This window comes from Cebus imitator, unplaced genomic scaffold (genome assembly GCF_001604975.1).
Source record: "Cebus imitator isolate Cc_AM_T3 unplaced genomic scaffold, Cebus_imitator-1.0 Scaffold404, whole genome shotgun sequence".
NCBI lineage: Eukaryota > Metazoa > Chordata > Mammalia > Primates > Cebidae > Cebus > Cebus imitator.
The window spans coordinates 9,668-32,719 of record NW_016107719.1 but is presented as its reverse complement, the minus strand read 5'-3'; the positions used below and the strand labels follow the sequence as shown (position 1 = coordinate 32,719).

Genomic DNA, 23,052 nt, shown 5'->3' with positions numbered 1-23,052 from the left:
AACCAAAGACAGGTGCATGAACTCCAGAATGTTCTGCTCCCACCAGACACCTGCCTCCCCAAAGGCTGTGTTCCTGCAGGCTCCCCAACCTGCCTGGATCTTCAGGACTATCCTCAGATAGCAAGGAAAATGGGGTTGTCAGTGGAGACCCCTAAAAGAGAAAGGAGGGAAAGGGATGGAGTCTGAGAGGGGAGGCTGGCTTAGAGCAGGAAGACTCCTGGGGGAGCTTTGAGTTCCTTGGTGGTGCTGGATGAGGAGGAGCAGGGTCATAGCCTGAGACAGAGAGAGAGACAGAGCTACAGAGAACACAAGCTGGAGGCAGGGGCGGAGCTTGGGGAAGGGTCCCTGAGGTTTGGGGAAAGGAGACAATGGTTTCCCTCTTTCTGGCCTGCAGGGGATGGAGGGAGCCACTGAGACACCCCCATGTAACCCACTCATGGTAGGGTTTCCTCCTCCTGGGGGCAGGCCCTGAGCAGCTAAGGGTGTGGCGCTGTCCAAGGTGCACCTTAAGACGCAGCTGGAGAGGAAGGACCAGGAGGCCAGGGGGCGAGGGGGCTCTTTGCAAGCAGAGGCGTGATCCTGCCCAGCTTCCTGGCAGGACAGGGGAGTAAAGAGAGCCACAGGGATGCTGGAAGCCAAGACCATGAAGTCAGAGGGCTGGTCTTGTGGGAGGAAGCTGAGGGTGGGCCGGGAGGTGAGTCAGTGTGTTTAGGGGTCAGACTCGGGGATTCCTGTCTCGAGGAAGGGATGCCGGGTGCTGACGTGCTCCAGACTGTGGCCTCCTAGTAGTAAACAGCAGGAGTGGGTGGCCACCAAGATCATCAGAGCTCTGTGGCTGTGAGGCTGGAGTGCTTGGGGTGAAAGCCACAGCCAGAGGCAGGGGAGCTGTGCGGGGAGGGCCGGCAGCTCATGACCGCTGGGGGCGGGGCTGTAAATTACATGAACAGTTTTCACATGAGATTGAGATAAAATCACAGGACAGTGTCGGGGCTCTGGAAGGAAGGAGAGCCAACAGCTCAGCAGCAGCAGGATGGGAGTGACGCCTACCTGGGAGCGTGGGCAGGGTGCAGGCCGGGGCACTGCTCTTGCTCTCCCGCCCGAACCGCTCCTCCAGCTTGCTCTGCAAAGCGTAGAACTGGCGGTAGCGGCGGTAGATGAGGTACTTGGATCCTCCTTTCGTCTTCACCTCAATGACGAAAACCTAGGGGGACAGGCGTTGGGGGAGGGCTCAGAGGCCAGAAGCAGAAGCTAAAGGGAGGTGGAGGGAAAAGAGGAGGAGAAGGCGGGGGCAGGGGAAGGTGGTGAGGAGAAGGACGCAGAAGGATTTCTGGAGGAGGAGACCCCTGTCAAGTCAAAAGGCTGGTGCCCTAGAAGTAGGCGAGCTTTGCTAAAAAAAAAAAGAAAGAAAAAGGCTGGAAAAAGTTGAGGAAGTGAGACCCAGCAGTAGAGACAAGAGCCCTCAGAAAAAGGCCACACCCACACTCAGGCCCAAGAAATGAGGAGCCATGCCTTGAAGGTCACAGTGCAGAGTGGACCTGCCGCTGGCTGTGCTGTGGGCACAGGGTGCCCCTCCATCTGTCTGCATATGACAGGGGTGTTGTGGGGGTAACACCAAAGCCCCTCACCCCCGACTCTCCAGGTGGAGGTTCAGAGGTCAAAGGATGAGATCAGGGTTTCTCAACCTTCATGCCACTCTGGGGCGGGATAGTTCTTTACCGGGGACAGGGCTGTCCTGGGCACGGTGGGGTGTTTAGCAGCATCCTGGATTCTACCCACTAGATATGAACTAGACCTGCCCTATGATGCAGTCATCAGAATCTCCCAGGGTAATGGCAAATGGGCAAAATAGGTCCTGTTGAGCAGCACTGAGACAGAAGTTAAGAGAGCAGAGAGTTGGAGGCTCAGAGGTCAGAGGGCAAGGTTCAGAGGTCAGCCGAGTGGAAGTTTAGAGGTTGTCAGGTGAAGGACCTGGAATGTCTCTTACAAAGTAGCTGGTGAAGCCTCTCTTCTCCTCGACATCGGCGATGTTGGCTGAGATGGCAACGTCATCCGGAAGCTGTTCAAAGTCGCTGTGCGAAGCAGAGGAAAAGAAATCCCGGTTATCACCCGGATGTGTTTTGTGGGCTCGCCGGGTATGAGGCAGCGTGCAAAGTGAACCGATGATGTGGATCCCACATTGGTCTCTCAGCACCCCTTCCCCGGCCAGGTCCAGCCACTGACCCTGGAAATAAGGAGATAACAAGACACAGCCCAAGCCTTGAGTGTAGGGATGGGACGCTGGCGGCCACATTGGGCATCAGGACGGGACGATGGTGGCCATATAGCAATAGCCAAATTATAGTCTAACACATTGTCGTCAACTGCACAGATTCGTCCTGGAGCAAGGCATCAAACATCTCCATACCAGGCCCAGTCCTAGGCCCTGGGTCACAGGGGTAAACAAAGTCAACACATGCCCTGGGTGGAGTGCTATGGAAGCGCCATAGAAAGACTGCCTCATTGTGCCCAGGTTGGGGAAATCCTCACAAAGGAGGTGACATGTGAGCAGGTCTAGAGGGTAGAAGAGGCATCTGCGAGGTGGAAATTGGGGAGGTTTTTCCAGGCAGTGGGAGCAGCATGACCTGTGGAGTGGACCCCAATCTGTGTGGCTGGGGCCAGTGTGATCTGAGACTGAATGGGCAGGTGAGGCCAGTCTGAGGGTCCCAGGGGCCAAGCAGGGAACTTCTGTAACAATGGGGAGCTACATAGGGCTTTGAAAGAAAGTAAAACATAGGCCAGGTGCGGTGGCTCATGCCTGTAATCCCAACATTTTGGGAGGCTGAGGTAGAAGGATCACTTGAGGTCAGGAGTTTGAGACCAGCCTGGCCAACATGGCAAAACGCCATCTTTACTAAAAATAAATTAGCTGGGCATGGTGGTGGGTGTCTGTAATCCCAGCTACTCAGGAGGCCGAGGCAGGAGAATGACTTGAAGGAGGAGGCAGAAGTTGCAGTGAGCCAAGATCGTGCCACTGCACTACAGCCTGGGTGACAGAGCCAGACTCCATCTCAGAAAAAAAAAAAAGAAAGAAAATAAAACACAATACAATGTTTGCTTTAGGGGCCAGCTCAGGCAGGCGTGTGGGGAGGAAAGAACGGCAGAGACTTAGGGGAGAGAGCAGCACTGGGAGGCCCTGAAGTGGTCTGACTGAGAGATTGTGTGCACCTGAGCCAGACAGCAGGGACGGGGGGAGACAGACACAAGGGCCACCACCCTTGGTAGACACTGAGCATTTGCTGTATCCCTTGCTTACTCCTGGCCAGCCAAGCACCGGTTTTGTTTAGAGTGGCCATGTGCCTAGCCCCAGAATGATAGATCATGATGGGTCTGAGCCAAGCATCACCATCCAGCTCCTGTTTCTCCCTTGCAGCTAGGAGCAGCTATGTGATCAGTTCTGGCCAATGAGACCTAAGAGCAAGCCTGGTGGAGGGGCTTCTCCAGAGTGTTCGCTTTTCTGATTCCAAGGGAGGGACAAGGTCAGCATGATCTTCCCCTTTGAAGGCAGTCTTGAAGCAAGTGTGACATCTGGACCTACAGCAGTTATGTTTTCTGCGTGCGGCAGAACATGAGAAGGGCCAAAGGAATCTCTGGGATACTAGTCCTGATGTCACTGGCCTGTAGAACCAACTAGGGCTTAGCTCTGAACTCTGTGTGTGTGTGTGTGTGTGTGTGTGTGTGTGTGTGTGTGTGTCAGAGTCTTGCTCTGTTCCCAGGCTGGAGAGCAGTGGTGCAATCTCATCTCACTGCAACCTCCGCCTTCCAGGTTCAAGTGATTCTCCTGCCTCAGCCTCCCAGGTAACTGGGATTACAGGTATGTGCCACCACATCTGGCTAATTTTGTATTTTTAGTGGAGATGGGGTTTCACCATGTCGGTCAGGCTGGTCTCAAACTCCTGACCTCCCCAAGTGGACTTCTTGTTATGTGACCAAATAAGTCCCTGTTTGTTTAAGCCATCATCTGTGTCCCATTCCCTGCAGCCTAATGAATTTTCAGCAGACACATTACCAATTTCTTGTTGTTCCTAAGTTATGACCAGGAGAGGCTGGGGATTATTTGGATGTGGAGGTGAAAGAAAAGGCGGTGTCAAGAGTGACACCCACACTTCTGGCCAGGATGGCAGCGGGGGGCAGGGTTGATGGATTCAGTTTGGGGCATGCTAATTTGAGAGGCCTGCTGTGTAGCTCAGGATCTCAGCATGGGGGTCTTGGCTAAAAGGGGCCACATAAGAAACTTCTGGGCCGGGTGTGGTGGCTCACCCCTGTAATCCCCGCACTTTGGGAAACTGAGGCAGGCGGATCACCTGAGGTCAGGAGTTTGAGACCAGCCTGACCAACATGGAGAAACCCCATCTCTACTAAAAATACAAAATTAGCCAGGCATGGTGGTGCATGCCTGTAATCCCAGCTACTCAGGAGACTGAGGCCGAAGAATCTCTTGAACCTGGGAGGCAAAGGTTGCAGTGAGCCGAGATCGCAACATTGCACTGTAGCCTGGGCAACCAGAGGGAAACTCCATCTCTAAAAAACGTGGCTTGTGGGTAAGACCCCCGCTCCTGACTCAGTGAAGAGCTCTCAGGGAACAGAGGAGGGGGCTGAGAGGGACAGAGAGGGGAATAGAAAACAGACAGCCAAGGAGAGGAAGGAGGAACAGCCAGAGGTTGCTGAGGTCACTGAGTCCAGACACTTGGAGACAGGCAAGGAAACAAGAAGCAATTGTGATTCTTCTGGTGCAGCAATTGGGAAATGTGGGGTGGGCGGGATTGCAGGGGCTGCCAAGGCCCAGGCCCCAGAGCTGGCTGGGACCTTAGGAGTCTACACACCCCATTCCCAGTGCATGCCAGACCCACATGACCTGGAATCTGAGGGTGCATCAGAACTCAGGGTGCTGCGCCCAGAGGTGACTCAGGGTGGCAGTGGGCGGGTAGAGGAAATCCCCTCTCCCGGCCCCACTCTCCACACATGCCCCCGGGGTGATACCCTTGGGAGAAGCTTCCGCCTCCACTTTCTCCCCTGAGGCTGTGCTTGTCCTGGGTAATTTCCTCTGCAGTATGATGGCGGGGTGGGGCTGGGGGTGGGGGTGGGGGGGGTGGGGATGGGCAGGAAGGAACCTGAAGGGTAGAAACAGCCCTGAGCAGGGCAGCAGGCAGGTTGGGTAATAAGGACGGCAGCTACCTATTTCCTGAGGGCACCAGGAGCTCTTCTAAGACAGTGCTGCCTTTGCACAGATTGGGAGACTGAGGCACAGCGAGATTAGCCCGAGTAAGTCGGGAAGCTGGGATCTGAGCCCAGGCAGTCTGGCTCCAGAATTTTGTTACCAAACCCTGCCACACTGCCCCACTCTCTGAGCTTCCCGGCAACTTGCTGTGTGAACTTAAAAAAAATCCCAGCCCTTCTCAGCCTGTGTCCCCATCTAAAATAAATATAATTTTAGCGAACCTGTATGTGGCACTGCCTGTGGACCAGACACTGTTCCAAGCCCATTAGGACATATGGGCTTCTCAGAGCTCACAGCTCCAAGGAGAAGGGAAGGGGACAGTGAACACTAAACAAATAATGACAAAATTCAAACTGGCACAGTGCTAAGAAGGCAAAGCACAGGAGCCTGGCCATTATTATATTTCCTCAAAGAATCAGTGATGCAGCAGGCAGGAGTCATTGGGAGCAGGAGCTTGTACTATGGAGGCTCAAGCAGTGTCAGAGGGCATCCTCAGGCCGAGTTGGTCAAGGAGGGCTTCCCGGAAGAAGCGGTGCCAGCGGCCAGCCAGGAATAGCAAAGAGGAGTTGGTCACGGGACAGCAGGAAAGGCCTTTCAGGCAGGGGGAGTGGCAGGTGCAAAGGCCACAGCCATTCAAGAAGGGCACGTTCAGAGAACTGCAGGGAGCTGAGCGTGGCTGGAGCACGGAGCGGGGAGGTAGAACGTGGTGAGAGAACAGCGAGAGAGACAGCCAGGACCCGCTCAGGAGGCACCTCGATGCCTCGCAGAGGGACCTCGAGTTTTCCCTGGGGTGGCCTGGGCCGGCCTGGGCCGAGGAAGGGGTCAAGCAGGACACACACTGGCAGATGCTCGAGGCACAGGAACAGCCCTGGGAACAAGAAGACCAAGCCCCCTCGGGGAGATTCCTCCCTGTGCTCCAGCTCCTTCCCTCCTCTGTAAAATGGGGATAAGAGAAGTACTTATGGGGTGGTCACGCAGTCTCATCTGTAACAAACATAGACCTAAAATCCCCACCAGGGCAGGGACTCTGCTCACCCAACGTTCCAGTGCCCAGAACAGAGCCCGGCATACAGTAGGTGCTCAATACACGGCCACTACCCCTGTCTGCATTTATGGAGGGTTTTGATAGGCAGTGTGAGAATGACCTGGCTGCCTGCGGGGCAGGCAAGAAGAACAGCAAATCCAACTGGAAGTTCCCTGGAGTAGCCGCCCCCGATCCCTTGGGGACCTCACCCAGGCCCTGCTGGGCTGGGACATTCTGGCTCAAGATACACTAGTGCTGCTCATGAACGGCCCACCTTGGAGCCTGTCCTCAGGGAGGCCGAAGTTGGAAGAATCCTTCGAGGGCAGCCAGGGCAGGTTTTGTGGCACCCGACACACAGTAGGTGCTCAAAACATGACTGTTGGAAGCGAACTTGCCACCCCTGCGGCAGCCCTCTCCATCCCTGGATGTCTTGCCTTGGGGTTCTAGAAAGCCCTGCTGTGCAAACCTGCACCATCTCCTTGTACTCTGCAGAATAATCCGGGCTTGCTCTCAGATGAGGCCTTTGAGGTACAGGGAGCCCCCATGCCCCCAGTGCCTGGCTCAAGGCCTCGTGAAAGGCAGTCCCACCCCCTCTGAGGGCCAAGGCGACTGAAAGGGGACAGGGAGCAGGGGAGAGGGAACACATAGGACTGCCAACTGGCTCTCGCCATCATCCCTTGAGCCTTTTACCCCAGAAATCAGGAAGTGTCCAAGCCTCAAACAGCTGCTGTTTCCGGAAGATTCGAGTTCGCGTGCAGCTGGGTCCCCCAGGAGAACGTGTTGGGAGGAAGGAATTCATGTTGGCCAGCCTTACCCAGCTCCAGTACCTGGCTCTGAGCTCAGGAGGGCCATGCGGACTCCCTGCAAGCATTCGTTTCTGCTGCCCTTGTCCCCACCCAGCCCACAGGTTCCCCATGTAGGCCCACACCAGCCTGGCCTGCCTCTGATGACCCTCAAGTGGCTTCCAAATAAATCACAGCAGTCACCTGCTGTTCCAATCCAGTGGGTGCAGGGCCAGGCCCTGTGACCTCAAGGCCTTTGCAGCTCCTAGGGCAGTCCTGGATATGGAGGAAAAATTCTGGAGATGTTTGCCAAGAGACGAGGCTAGACCCTGGTGAGGCTGTGTCCACGCCCCAGCCCTGCCAGCCACTCTCCGTGACCTTGAGTAAGTCTCTTATCCTCCCTGGGCCTCAGATTTCCCATCTGTACAATGGCAAGTTAGGACTAGAAGAATCAAAGACACTTTCCACCTCAAAGATCCATCCATCCATTCATTCATGGATTCATTCATTCAGCAATATTTATGGAGCCCTTGATCCTGGTGCACAATAGGAAGGAGCTAACTTCTAGGGATATAGCAGTGATCAAAGCAGACAGAACCTCTCATGGAGCTTGCTTCTCACGGGGGAGCCACTGCTAAAGGAAAAAGTAATAAATGAGCCTATATTATTCCAGGAATATAGGAATATAAGGAGTAGGCAGTAAAAGGAAACAGGGCAAAGGATCAGACAGCAGTGAGGTGGGGGCTGTCAGGGAAGGCTTCTAGGAGGAGGTGGCATTTGAGCCAAGCCCTGAATAGAGGAAGAACAAGCCAGATTCTATGAATTCTGTTTGCACAGATGATGGAAAGTGCTGATAACCATATGGAGCAAACGGCCCCAGCCTGGGACCAGGGACAAGCGCGTTCCTCTCCAGACACTCCCACTCACTCGTGTGGCCGTCGGCAAGTTGCTCCCCCTCTTGGAGCCTCCGTGTTCTCATTTGTGTCTGAGGATGGTGAGCCGCAGCTCGGAGGTTCCTTAAAGCCGTTCTGAGAGGCTGCATTTCTGAGTATTTGGGTTCTGACTCAACCCCAGCCTCTCCTGTTGGTCAGGGGCTGCAGAAGGACCAGCCTTTGTCCCCAAGGCCTATCAGGAGCAGTGAGACGGCCCGGGGGCAGCCACACCCCGGCACTCACCTCTCGGCCCGCAGCTGCTGGGCCGCAGCCATGGTGGGCGATGGTCCCAGGGAGCAGGTGGAGTCTCGCCCACCTGGTCCCGGGCTGAGTTCACCTCTCACTTCCTCCAGCCACCCTGCGTCTCGTCTCAGCCTGCGGTCCTGGGAGTCCCCAGGAGCTGCCTTTGGGGAGGCACAGGCTGCTTCTCTCCGCTCTGGCAGAGGCTCCTCCTCCAGGCCCTCTGGGTCTAGCCTATGGCCCACACTTCCTCTTACCTCCCAGCTGCACAGCAATTGAGGAAGTGGACCCTTGGATGCCAGGTTTACAGCAGTCCACTTCCTTGATGCCAGTCCTTGGTGTCAAGCCTCAGTTGGGCATAGAAGCCTTGCTCCATCAGAGATGGGGTCCCAGCCATCAGGGGGTCCCCGTCCCCTGGGGAACTTCACATCCTCTGGCCCATCAGCCCAACCCTCATTCTCTCACTGCCAAGACTTGCCCAAACTCCTCCCCAGGCCTGGAATGCTGGCCTCCATTTTCCTGTGATCCCTTAGGCCCAGAGTAAATGCCACCTCCTCCAGGAAGCCCTCCTGGTTCCTCTAGCCTCTGTTGTCCTAGAGTGTGAAGTTTGGCTTGTGCTCCCTCGCACTCTGGGGTATCCCTTCCTCATCCTTAGCTCTCCATGCCCAGCCAATCCTCTTTCACAGGTCTGCCAATCAGAGTGATTTCACCCTCCCTGCTTCAACTGTCCTGCCCTGCCACTCCGTGCTCAGGAGAAAGTCTGGGTTCCTTGTTCTGCATGCCTGTGATGCTCTTGAGGCCCTGCAGCCTTCCCCAGCCTCCACTCCTGAGCTCTCTTTTTCTCACTGGCCTCCTTTCCATTTCTAGAATGTTCTAAGACATCTACCCCAAGCCCTTCGGGTATGGTGTCCTCTCTGCCGGAATGAGCACTTCACTGCCTCCTTTGCATCTCAGCTTAGAAGTTACATCATTAGCGAGGCCTTCCCTGACCCCTCACCCTAAATGAAGACCCTCCCACCTACATTCTCTTACAGATCCCTGCACATGTACTGCAAAGTATGCATAGCTATTGTCATCTGAGGTTTGTGTATCTGTATGTTTAATGACTGCCACCCTGCTGGCAGCATGCCTGGCACATTGCAAGTGCTCAACCAGTATTCATTGAATGAAGGAAATGCTGCTAGTCGGTGACTGTGGCTCCTGACACGTGTGGCTATTTGATTCTGAAGGAACCTCTCCGAGAAGAGGTCCACAGGAGTCACGGGCACACAGCAGCCACACACACTCTCACACTCGTGTTCACAGATGCAGAGCAGAAAGGCCTTTTAAACAATTTCACACATGCAAATCCTGGCCGAAAGACAAGAAAGCATAATTTTCAGGTAGGATCAAAGAGAGAGGTCAGGAATCTATGCCAGGGAGAGGGGAACATGGCACACAGCCCATGGGAAAACTGAGACTGGATACGCATTGCTGGGGCTGAGATTTTAATGCCAAATCTGGGACTAGGTACAGGCCACAGGTTGTGCTATTGGCAGGGAGGCAAATCTGAGCTCTCGGTGTGAAGTGAGTGTCAGAACTGATTATGGGAACAGAGTTTCTCAGCCATCTGCCTGGAGTCACGGCAGGAGTTGAGGTCCCCTCGCAGGCCATGGGCGGAACTAGGGACATGTGTACCGGAGCAGCCTCAAGCCTGCCCTCTGCACCGGTGTAAGACCTGGATATAAGCTGCCCACATGGTGCAAAAACCCTAAACCGAGGCATTACATAAAAACGATGTGGAGTCGGCGACTCTGCAGGTCCTGCTCTGTCAACTCACAGACCAAAAGTACAAATCATCAGCCGTGAAAGACCGCTCAGAGCCTCCACACCGTGAAGAATTCACACCCAAAGAACTAGAAATAACACAAACAAGAAGTCCGATGAGTCGCTGGTGTCTCGGGGCTCCCAGCCTAGAGGATAAAACAATGAGATGCGGAAGTAGCAGAACAGGGTTATTAATGCAGGTGCCTGCGAGGAGCAAGAGGTGCAAGCAGCCGGCCATAACTCGGCGAAGAGGAAGACGTTGATCTCCAGTTGGCAGGAAGGGCAGGAAGTGGCAAAACAATTTTAGCAAGCAAGCGCATACAGATTGTGCAGGTGATTGTGTAAGTAGTGTGTGTAGCATATGCCGACAGTGGGAAACACCTCTGTGTGTCTAAACACATACAGCTTGCGTAGGCAAGTGTGAGTTGATATTGTGTCTATACAAGAGCATATGATGTGTATAGCGGTGGCCTTGTGAGTAGGAGAGAATACACTTCGGTGTTTGGATCGAAATCGGTGCCCAATGAGTATAAACACGAGTGCATTTACAATAGGTGAACTCAGGCAAGCTGGCATGTCCTCTTTGAAACTTTCTTCTTCACCAATCTGTAAAACAGGCTTGCCTAATGGAGTTGCAGTAAGAATTAGTAGAAAAAAATGTATCAAAGTACGTAGACACTTGGAAGTTGCTTATTCTTTTTTATTGTTTTCTGTGTGTATATCTGTGTGTGTGTGTTTCACATGGGTCAAGCCCTCAAGTTTACCTTCCCAGGTTCTTTCAGGTCTGGCCTTCCCAAACCCCAGCACCTATTATCCCCCAAAACCTCCTGTGGCCCTGACTCAGCCACTGGGAAGCCATCTCTCCACTGGGGGACAAGGGTGTCCAGGGAAGAGCCTGTGATGGGCCAGCTCCTCCCCTCCTCCCCTCCTCCCCTGTTTCTCTCCTTTTCTTCTGACCCTGCCTGTGATTCTGCTGAATACGGGTATTTCTCTGCCTCCTCACACACAGAGCACTGCTGCTAATTTTATGCCTGAGCTCTGATACGGTGTAATTTGAGGCCAGGCCCTCTGTCAGCAATGGGCTCCTGTCCCGCCGCTGCCGCAATGCCTGTACCTTCTACTCCCTCTCCAGAGTTGGGCTCTTGCCGCTGCTGCTGCAGGGGGAGAATGAGGCAGAGGAATGGCCTGGTAGAGGAGCCAAGCTCTTCACACGTTCCATTAATCAGGTATTGATGGAGTCTGTTTTGGGTAAGTGCAAAGAAATGCCTGAAGTGACCTCTCACATTTGGAGACCTGATTTTTTATAACCTCCATATCCCACAGCCTCTGAATAAACAAGCAAACAACAACAAAAAAAAAGCCATTGAATGGTCAGAATTGGTAGCTCAAAGTCTATGCATTGACACTGGCATTTTCTATTCACAGAAGAAATAAACAAGGAGCCTGGTCCTCTCTTCCTGACAACTCTTGAAGCAGTGAGTTAGGAGAGGGAAGAAAATTCCCCAGGGAAGCCAAATGGGAGTGACAGTTCAGTGACAGCCTGACAATAGTAAAGACCATGGAATGCTGAAAAGAATATATATACTCAAGAACTCAAAAACAGATACCAGAGGCCATTCAGAGAAAGGCAGCTGGGCATCTCATAACAGCAGTTATTTATGTCCATTCACAACCCCCTCTCCAGGAAAAAGTCTAATACACCCGGACCATGCCTGACGGATCCCCAGAATCTGAATGGACTAGATGTGCAAATCATAAAAAATGCACAGCACTTTTCAACCCTTCCTCATGCAGGGGCTGGGGTATACAAGATAAGCCATCACCCCCATTTTGGAGATTAGGAAACCCACTGCTCAAAAGCAGCCAGCAGCCAGGGCTGAGAGCTCCATTCACAGGAACTGAAACTCTGTGACAGGGAAGAGGAGAGCCTCTTCTGTGGACCAGGAGGCACCCCTGGGAGCTCATTATGGGTACTCAGCAAATGCTTGCTGCCTACCTCAGCCACTCTCCAGGGTAAGAGAAGGAAAATCCCTGACTGGGCTGTGTAAGATTCCTGGGGATCCCTCATGTACTCAGTTCCCCAATCCTGACCCACATGTGTCTTCCTTTATAATTTATGAGGGACGCTTCGCTGGACCTCCTCCCTGGGCCATAAATAGCCATCCCTGGCAGGCCCCCCCATACAGTATTTGAAGACAGGGAGGATGTAGATGCAGCCAACTAGACAGCAAGCTCCCTGAAGGCAGAGAGCCTGCTCTTCTCTGGGAAACCCTGGCACATGGCAGAGCTGGATCTAAATCTCACGTACCCTGGCTCTGTCATGCGCTAGCTGTGCAACCTCTCCCACCATCGTTCGTTTTTCTAAATGGAGATAATATTTGCCTCTACATTACTACTATTTGGAGGGGAAAATTGTAGGATTATTGTATTGTTCACTCATTTACAAATGTGTTGAGCACCTACTATGTGCCAGAGACCTACTGTGTGCTAGGCGCTAAATGAAATACAGCCACTGTTCTTGAGACACGTACTTACTAGAGGTGTGTTACATAAGGCAATGAACACCAAATGCTTAGGACAGCGCCTGGCACATGGTAGGTGGTCAGTAAATTCTAGACATTAATGTAATTATTGACGGTCATTCCTTGGTGTGGCTTGGTCCCCCCTTTTTCTGACTCCCCGTGCTGCACAGCTTGGTCCTCTCTGTCACGCAACTAACATTAAATTCTAACTTTTTTTCCGCATCTGTCATCTTCTCTCACTACGCAGGTGCACCTGGACACGCACTTCACTTGCGGAACCGGCTCTGCACTTAATCTAAGTGTTGACGGGAACAGACCGCCAGGCGGCGCCGCGGTCAGCAGTCGAGTCCCCGCTCTGCAGCGCCACCTAGAGGTTGAATGTCATAAGTCACATTAGAAGAACCCAGCCAAGCGGAGGGTCAAATTGTAGCCGGCCAGGCAGAGTGCGCTGCCGGCCAGCTCTGACGACCTCTCCAGACCGCCCCAGCAGCCGGAATCTGAGCTGCACTCAGGAGAAGCTGCTCTCTGAGCAGAATCTCCTCTTCACCATCATAAATACAGTAACAGCCAAGTCACTCTGAGAGTTGACTGTATAACCACCCCTACACGGTGAAATTGCCAGGAGCAACACGTGAGCCAGCATTTGCAAAGCCCTTAGTTCAGTGCCTGGCCCACAGTTCGGCTTGGTTCATGTTGGCTCTAACTGTTGTTACTTAATCCTCACACCAGCCCCCATAAAATAGTGGTATTCTTGCCCCATCAGGAGATAAGGAAACCCAGGCTTTACAGGATTAGAAGAATAAATCAAAGTGATTTGCTTAATGACAGGCAGAGTAAGATGTGGACCTCAAATCAGGCTGACTTCAAGACCCACTCTGTTTGTTAATAACTACGCTGTGCTGGCCCTCATTCATTTATTCACTCCACAAGCATTCATCTAGCATCCACTCTGCACCACGTATAAAAGATATAGAGATGACTCCAGCACAGCTGCTGCCCTCAGGTAGCTTACATTGCTTTTGAGGTACACAAATAAACATACATGCACACACAGGCACACATCCACATCCACACACATGTATATATACACACACGCATGCACACACAGGCACATATACAAATAACACGGGCACATATACACATACACACATGTACATATACACATGCACACGATGCACACAGGCACATATACACATAACACATATATATGCACACATACACATGGACACACAGGCACATCTACACATGTACATGTACACATGCACACACATGCACAGGCACCTAGAAATGCACATGCATGCATGCACACCCATGCTCACACACATGTATACACACACAGAATCAAGTACAATTTGGGGAAAACTGGGAGATATATGTTTTGCATTCAGTTCCACCTCCTGTGCTATCTTCAGTCCCTAGAGGTTACAAATACAAATTTCTACAGCGGCCTGGCAGGTAGCCTGGAGGTTTCAGATGGATCTGGGGGTGGAAAGGCAAGGGCAGTAGGCTGTAGTCTACGGTCTGCCTTTCATTAACCTTACATTCTGGGACAGAACTCCAAGGAGTCCAAAAACTCTATGTTCCAGTTTGTCATGAATGTACGTTTGTCAAAGTAGGATAGAACTTACTTCTTAGCCGTCTATTGGCTTGACTCATAACTGTACATATTTAGAATCGTGGTACATGGGCCTGTGTCCCATTGCTCCAGGCTCTACACATGTCAGGGTCAGTGAGCAGGACAGATGGACTTGCAGGTCATGGTGAGTCTCAGGATTTCATTCAAAGAGGAAAGAGAAACCATCCAAGTGTTTTAAACAAGGAGTGATACAATTGGGTTTATATTCTTTTAAGATGCCTTAGTTCACTACTTGGATATGGCCTTGCAGGGGGGTGGTATTAGAAGCAAAGGGAAGAAGCGTCACTTCTAACAACATTCTACTTCAGTTTTTAAAAATCAGCTTTATCAGCTTATCCACCATGATCAAGTAGGCTTCATCCCTGGGATGCAAGGCTGATTCAACATACGCAAGTCTATAAACGTAATTCACCACGTAAACAGAACCAAAGACAAAAACCACGATTATCTCAATAGATGCAGAGAAGGCCTTCAACAAAATTCAACAGCCCTTTATGTTAAAAACTCTCAATAAAGTAGGTATCGATGGAACGTATCTCAAAACAATAAAAGCTATTTACAACAAGCCCACAGCCAATATCATACTGAATGGGCAAAAATTAGAAGCATTCCCTTTAAAAACTGGCACTAGACAAGTATGCCCTTTCTTACCATTCCTGTGCAATATAGCATTGGAAGTTCTAGCCAGAGCAATTAGGCATAAAAAAGAAATAAAGGGCATTCAATTAGGAAAAGAATAAGTCAAATTGTCCTTATTTGCAGAAGACATGATTGTATATTTAGAAGACCTCATTGTCTCGGCCCAAAACCTCCTCAAGCTGATAATCAACTTCGGCAAAGTCTCAGGACAGAAAATCAATGTGCAAGGCCAGGCGCGGTGGCTCAAGCCTGTAATCCCAGCACTTTGGGAGGCCGAGGCGGGTGGATCACGAGGTCAAGAGATCGAGACCATCCTGGTCAACATGGTGAAACCCCGTCTCTACTAAAAATACAAAAAATTAGCTGGGCATGGTGGCAGGTGCCTGTAATCCTAGCTACTCAGGAGGTTGAGGCAGGAGAATTGCCTGAGCCCAGGAGGCGGAGGTTGCGGTGAGCCGAGATCGCACCATTGCACTCCAGCCTGGGTAACAAGAGCGAAACTCCGTCTCAAAAAAAAAACAAACAGAAAATCAATGTGCAGAAATCACAAGCATTCCTATACACCAATAATATACAAACAGCCAACTCATGAGCGAACTCCCATTTACAATTGCTACAAAGAGAATAAAATACCTAGGAATACAACGAACAAAGGAGGTAAAAGATCTCTTCAAGGAGAACTACAAACCACCGATCAAGGAAATAAGAGAGGACACAAACAGATGGAAAAACATTCCATGCTCATGGTTAGGAAGAATCAATATCGTGAAAATGGCCATACTGCCCAAAGTAATTTATAGATTCAATGCTATCCCCATCAAGCTACCATTGACCTTCTTCACAGAACTGGGAAAAACCACTTTAAATTTCATATGGAACCAAAAGAGGGCCCACATAGCCAAGACAATCCTAAGCAAAAAGAACAATGCTGGAGGCATCACACTACCTGACTTCAAACTACACTACAAGGCTACAGTAATCAAAACAGCATGGTACTGGTACCAAAATAGACATATAGACCAATGGAACACAACAGAGGCCTTGGAAGCAACACTACCCATCTACAACCATCTGATCTTTGACAAACCAGACAAAAACAAGCAATGGGGAAAGGATTCCCTGTTTAATAAATGGTGTTGGGAAAACTGGCTAGCCATATGCAGGAAGCTGAAACTGGACCCCTTCCTTACACCTTATACAAAAATTAACTCCAGATGGATTAAAGATTTAAACATAAGAACTAACACCATAAAAACCCTAGGAGAACATCTAGGCAAAACCATTCAAGACATAGGCACAGGCCAGGACTTCATGACTAAAACACCAAAAGCAATGGCAACAAAAGCCAAAATAGACAAATGGGACCTAATTAAACTTAAGAGCTTCTTAAGAAATAGACAAATGGGACTCTAATTAAACTTAAGAGCTTCTGCATAGCAAAAGAAACAATCATTAGCATAAACTGGCAACAAACAGAAAGGGGAAAAAATTTTGCAATCTACCCATCAAAGGGCTAATATCCAGAATCTACAAAGAACTAAAGCAGAATTACAAGAAAAAAACAAACAAACCCATTGAAAAGTGGGCAAAGGATATGAACAGGCACTTTTCAAAAGAAGACAAATATGCGGCCAACAAACATATGAAAAAATGTTCATCATCATTGGTAATTAGAGAAATGCAAATCAAAGCCACATTGAGATACCATCTCACGCCAGTGAGAATGGCGATCATTAAAATATCTGGAGACAACAGATGCTGGAGAGGATGTGGAGAAATAGGAACGCTTTTACACTGTTGGTTGGGATTTTAATTAGTTCAACCATTATGGAAGACTGTGTGGCAATTCCTCAAGGATCTAGAAATAGAAATTCCATTTGACCCAGCAATCCCATTACTGGGTATATACCCAAAGGATTATAAATTGTTCTATCATAAAGACACATGCACACCTATGTTCACCGCAGTGCTGTTTACAATAGCAAAGACCTGGAACCAACCCAAATGCCCATCGATGATAAGACTGGACCAAAAAATGTGGCACATATATACCATGGAATATTATGCAGCCCTAAAAAATGATGAGTTCATGTCCTTTGTAGAGACATGGATGAACCTAGAAACCATCATTCTCAGCAAACTGACACAAGAACAGAAAATCAGACACCGCATGTTTTCAGTCATAGGTGGGTGATGAACAATGAGAACACCTGGGCACAGGGAAGGGAACAACACTCACAGAGGTAGGTGTGTGGGGGGGAGAGGGGGGAGGGACAGCGGTGGGGGCCAGGAAGGATTGGGAGGGATAACACCGGGAGAAATGCCTGATGTAGGTGATGGGGGGAGAGAAAGGGGGAGCGGGGAGGAGGGTGGTGGAGACAGCAAACCACCATGGCATGTATGTACCTATGCAACAGTCCTGCAAGATGCAGGATGTGCACATGTACCCCAGAGCCCAAATAAAATATTTTTAAAAAATTCAGCTTTATCAAGATACAATTTACACACAATAAAATTTACCAACTTACAGTATACAATTCCATGGGTTTCAACAATTGTGTAACCAACACCATAATCATTATATAGGACGTTTCCATTCTCTCAAAAGATCCCTCAGGACCCTTTGCAGCCAATCTCTTTCCCCTGCCCCCAAGTCCTGGCAATGACTAATCCACTTTCTATCATGCTATTTTGCCATTTCAGAAATTTCGGACAAAACCACAGAGTATGTGATATTTTGTGCCTGTTTTATTTCACATAGTATAACGCTGTTGAAATTCATCAATGTTGATATGTACGTAAGAATTCATTCTTTTTATTGTCAAGTGGTATTTTCTATATGTAGTATTTTATAGTAGTATTTTGTATGGATATAATGTAAGTTGCTTTCCATGCACATGTTCATGAACATTAAGTGGGTTTTTTTCTCCCCAGTTTGCTTTCCAGGTTTTTTTTCTAGGATGTTAAAACCACGGGGCTACAAACATCGAGCATAAATGTTTGAGTGAGCATGTGGCTTCATTTCTCTTGGATAAGAGAGAGAGAGATGCTGGGTCATATGGCAGATGCATATATAACTTTATAGGAAAACTGTTTTCCAGGCCCGGGCGTGGGGGCTCACGCCTGTAATCCCAGCACTTTGGAAGGCCATGGCGGGTGGATCATCTTATATCAGGAATTCGAGACCAGCCTGGCCAACATGGTGAAACTCCGTCTCTACTAAAAATACAAAAATAGCCGGGCGTGGTGGTGGGCGCCTGTAATCCCAACTACTCGGGAGGCTGAGGCTGGAGGATCGCTTGAAACCAGGAGACAGAGATTGAGGTGAGCTGAGATCACGCCATTGCACTCCAGCCTGGGCGACAAAGCAAGACACCGTCTCAAAAAAACAGGGGGGACGGGGTGAAAACTGTTTTCCAAGCAGTCAAACAATTTTGCATTTCCAACAACCCATGTATCAGGAGACAGAGGCTCCAAGGTACCCAGTGTGCACTGGCTCAGAGGCAGTGGCTCCAGGTCCGTACAGACTGGGAGTCTAAATGAGTCGCCGCCTCTGGGATGGTTATTAAACGATTTTCTCCCGGCTCCAAACCTTTTTTCTACCCTCTGCTTTATGGGGCCAGAGCTGGGACTCCAAACCCTGTTTCTACTTTGCCGGCTGATTTCTGCCGCTCTCCGCCAGGAGGAGACGCTGGAGGGAGACTGGAAGGATGGAGAGGAGGGAGGGGCTTGCTCCTTTGAATTTGCCGCCGGGACCCAACTGCCCTTCCCTGGAAGCCATCTTGGCCCAGCAGCAGCTGATTCTAGTTTGCCATTTTTTTAAACATTTCCAGAGCTAGTCTCACCCCATCCCTTCCTCAGAGGTCTGCAGTACTGAGTCCCAGCTCCTCCCCCCAGCTCTAACCTTCCAGCCTGAGGCAACCCCACTCTCTTCCCCTCCGTTCCCATGGCCACAGGAGTGATGGCTGCTTCCTGAAGTTTCTATCTCTGGTTACCTCAGTGTCTCCTTTCCCCTTTCAGTCATCCAAAATCCGTTCAAGCAGTCTCCTCTATAGAATTCTCACTTGCAAAATAACTTGTGTGCTTTCTGTGTCGCCAAACCCAGCCAGTCTAGCAGGCAGCAAGACCCCGCGCCCAGCTCCAGGGTGTCCCAAGGGAAGCAGGGCAGTCAGGCAGGAAGAGCTCTCACTCTCTGGCTGTGAACTCAAACAGCTCACCCAGGCACCCCGAACCTCAGGTTATTTACCTGCAAAATGCACCCAAATGGAGCCTAATATAAATAAGGGCTTAATATTTGGGGGAGGAAGTGGAAGAAGGAGGTATTTTATATCAGTTATTGACACCTACTTCATTTGAGCATGTTACAGACTTTCTCCCAAACCCTGCAGGGAACCCCAAATCCTTCTCTTCTCTTCTGCACTCTGTGTCTTTGTTCTTCTCGATCAGGTGCAGCAGAGACTGCTAATATCCCATACAATCCACTCTCTTCTTTTTCCTTTTGTGATAAAGTCCCTGAGTTGTGGCTGTACTCATGGCCATCCAGCTAAAGAGAACATTTCCCAACCTACCTGGCAGCTACCTGTGACCATGTGACCAGGTGCTGGCCGATGGAATGCAAAGGGAAGCCATGGGCACACCATCAGGCTGTGCCCTTAAAGAAAGAAGGTATATCTTCCATTTCCCATCTTCCCTTCCAGCTGGCTGGAGAGGCCAACTATGGAGTATAGTTAAGCAACAAAACAGCTTGGATCTCTGATCCTGCTTCTGTTCAGATTGTTCAGGAAGAAAGAAATTTCTGTTGTGTTTATGTTTAAGCAGCTGATTCATTGATGCTTGTTATAGCAGCTGAACCTGTACCCCAACCCACTGGAGCAGGGATTGTCAAATGCTTTCTTTTCTTTTTCTTCCTTTTTTTTTTTTTTGGATGGAGCCTCTCTCTGTCACCCAGGCTGGAGTGCAGTAGCACAATCTCAGTTCACTGCAACCTCCATCTCCAGGGTTCAAGCAATTCTCATACCTCAGCCTCCTGAGTAGCTGAGATTACAGACACCTGCTATATGCCAGGCTAATTTTTGTATTTTTAGTAGAGACGGGGTTTTACCATGTTGGCCAGGCTGGTCTCGAACTCCTGGCCTCACGCAATCCACCCTCTTCAGCCTCCTAAAGTTCTGGGATTACAGGTGTGAGCTACCACACTCAGCTGACAAATGTTTTCTGTTGGAAACAGATGCTCGGTGCCCCAAAGAAAATTAGCACTGAGACAAAGGATATCTTAGCAAAGCAGTTTTTACTTTTTTACTTCCTGCACTGCAGGAAGGGTACCCTCGCTAGCCATCTTGCCACAAGAGTACAATGAGCAAAGAAAAAGCAGACATTTTTATCCCTTATGCATTTGGGGTTGTCCTTACTGCTGTGTCTAATCTTTGTTGATTGGAGCCAGACTTCACAATCTAAACTAAAACCCAATTGGCTAACAACTTAAAACTTTTGTAAACAGGTAAGGGGCATAGGCTGCAAGCTAGGACATGCCTGTGAGCACGTCCAGCACAGATATCTTGGTTAAAGTACAAGGACATAGAATATACTATGTGCCTGTAAGCATGGCATGTCTGTCGGCTACATAGGGCTTAACAAAGAGTTAATAGCACACGATTTATTCTTTAACAAGATAGGAAACTTTAAAGATGAACTTTTCTACTTCCCACATTTTCTATAAAGGGCCAGATAGTAAATATTTTAGGCTTTGCAGGGAGTTGTCTCTGTCACAAGTGCTGAATTCTGCTGTCACAGCCCAAAAGCAGCCAAAAACAATAAATAGTTGAATGTGCATAACTATCTTCCAGTAAAACTTTATTTATAAACGCAAGCAGGTCTGTGTGGACACTGCACCAGAGTTAACAGCAAAGAGACTCCCTTGCAACAGTTCACGTAGAGAGATAACAAGCACTCAGGAATGTGAATCCTGGTTGAGGGGTGCGGCAGAACAGCTGCCCGAGGGTCCCATGCTCCCTGAGGGTCTACCTCCAATTCCTGCTGCTGCTGTGACGCCACTGCCTTTGAAACTGCCCCAGGAAAGGAGGGCTCCTCTGGCTCAGGTTTGCCCAGCACAGACATGTTGGAATTTGACTTTCCTAGAGGTGTCAAAAGGGGAAAAATCTACAGCCAGCAGGAAAGCAGTGGCTTCAGGCTGACCAGCATCTGCATGAGGCCATATTCAAAAATTAGTCATGCCTCCAAATATGAACTACAAAGGAATGCCAACCTCCCCTTTCCACAAGCCCTCTCCTCCCTCCTCTGCGCTACAGCACTCTGAAGCCCTTCGCTCTCCCTCCCTCCAGCCTGGGCACCATGTCTTCCTCCCTTCCTCTGCCTGCTCATCATCCTGTACATCAACTTGACTTTTCCTGATGCGTTCTCCCCATTTTCCTCCCGTCTCTATGATTTTATGGCTTTTCTTCACCCATTTGATTCCTTGCATCACCTGAGATTCAAAACTGAGCAAAGACTTCCCTTGAAGACTGGGGTCAGCACCCTCCCCGGCTAGAGATGTCACCTTAATTCCAGCCTCTGTCAGCATCTTCACTTCTCACTCCCTCCTGCTAAAGATTCCACACCATGGGCACGTTTGGGCGCAAGAACCATGTCACATTCATCTACGAATCACCGGTGTCCAAAACAGGACCAATAAGCACTTGTGGGAGGAAATGAGGGAGAAAAGGAGGGGAGGATGGAGGCCGAGAGTGAAGAAGGAGACAAAGCAAGTGGGTAGACTCACAGTAGGAGTGACTTCCTGTCTCAGGCATTCCCCTCCTGCCAAGTGAGGCCAGGGCCCAGGTGACCGAAATAAACGCATCTCTCGCTCCTCGTGAGCTCCGCCCTCTACGTTAAGGAGAGAGCTTTCCCTCTCTCATGCCCACAGTGTGGCGCAACTGCCCAGGGTTCCCCACTCTCTCAGAATTGCACAGCCAGGAACCAGAGAGCTTTGTAACACGCAGTCCTGGTAGTTCTGAAACTGTCTTTTCAGCTCCTGGCTCTTTGGCCACCTGCTCCCAGCTGTGGCCTCTGAGCCACAGCCCTCAGTGTACCCCTATCCCCAGCCCGCAGCCCTCAGTGTACCCCTATCCCCAGCCCGCAGCCCTCAGTGTACCCCTATCCCCAGCCTGCAGCCCTCAGTGTACCCCTATCCTCAGCCCACAGCCCTCAGTGTACCCCTATCAGCCTGCAGCCCTCAGTGTGCCCCTATCCCCAGCCCTCACCTGGGGTCCTTCTGCAGCTCAGGCTTCTGCTATTACCTAACGCCAGCAATGCTGCCTCTGCTCCCCCAACCCCTGCGCCACTTGCTCCCACACCTTCTCCTCTGAGACTGGGGCTCCTCCCAGGTGCCTCTCCATCCTCAGCCGCCCTCTCCCCTACACACGCTCTGGGTGGGGGTTTCTTTGCTCCTGAGCACTCTGTTACCATCTGCACATGGAAGACTCTGCAGTCACTCCCTGGGCACCAGGCCATGTGTCCCAGCTGCCTCCTGGACCCCCTTCCTCCCCCCAGTGTCCCCCCAGCCCCTCCAAGCCGGTGGTTCCTTTCCCTCCACAGCGGCTCTTCCTCCTGAGCTCTGTCTCCACCATTTACGGAAGCCAGAAACCTGGAGTCACCTTGGCCTCCTTGTCTACTTCACCTGCCACAGCCAATCTGTCAGGAATGTATTTCACCTCCTTAAGGACCCTCCAACTGCCCCTCCCCCATCCCTTCAGCCTGGGCTTCAATTCAGACTTCCCTCCTCTCCTGCCTGAATAATTGCAGCAGTGGTGCACCTGGTCTCGTCATTGGTCCTGAGGTTTGTCATCCATGCCAACTCTGGGAAGGCCTTTCCTGGATATGACAAACACCACACATCCCATCCCTCCAGGCCTTGCAGTGGCTAAGAAAATGGGTCCATATAGCTCTCACCCAGCTGTGCTCCATCCTGACTCCAGCCTCATTCCTCTCCTTTCCCAGCTGAAATCCCTGGGGCAGGTGGCTCTGCCAACCCCACTGCGCCGCGCCCAGGCCTGTATTCACACGAATACACCCTTGTAGAGTGAATCCCCACATGGAAGGGTCACCTCAACCACTTTCTGCTGCTTCCCTTGCAGACATTTCCAACTTTGTCACATATTCAAAGATGGCTTTCCATGGACCTGATGGGCAACCAACAAGCTAACCCATTGGGTGCCATGAAAA

The 23,052-nt window shown here is 50.5% G+C and overlaps 1 protein-coding gene across 2 annotated transcripts in view; it reads right to left on the bottom strand.

Moving 5' to 3' along the window:
• The window catches only part of NCF4 (neutrophil cytosolic factor 4), a 21,288-nt gene extending 12,824 nt beyond the window's left edge, over positions 1 to 8,464 (bottom strand). For both annotated transcript variants that reach the window (XR_001819173.2, XM_017508898.2), the window contains exons 1-3: positions 8,236 to 8,464; positions 1,985 to 2,069; positions 1,048 to 1,201 (exon numbers count right to left, since the gene is read on the bottom strand). Coding sequence is in view for 1 of the 2 variants with exons in the window: in XM_017508898.2 (XP_017364387.1) it covers positions 1,048 to 1,201; positions 1,985 to 2,069; positions 8,236 to 8,267 (271 nt within the window). In the remaining variant the exon portion in view is untranslated. The remainder of the gene's footprint in view (positions 1 to 1,047; positions 1,202 to 1,984; positions 2,070 to 8,235) is intronic.
• Positions 8,465 to 23,052: the final 14,588 nt, after the last annotated feature.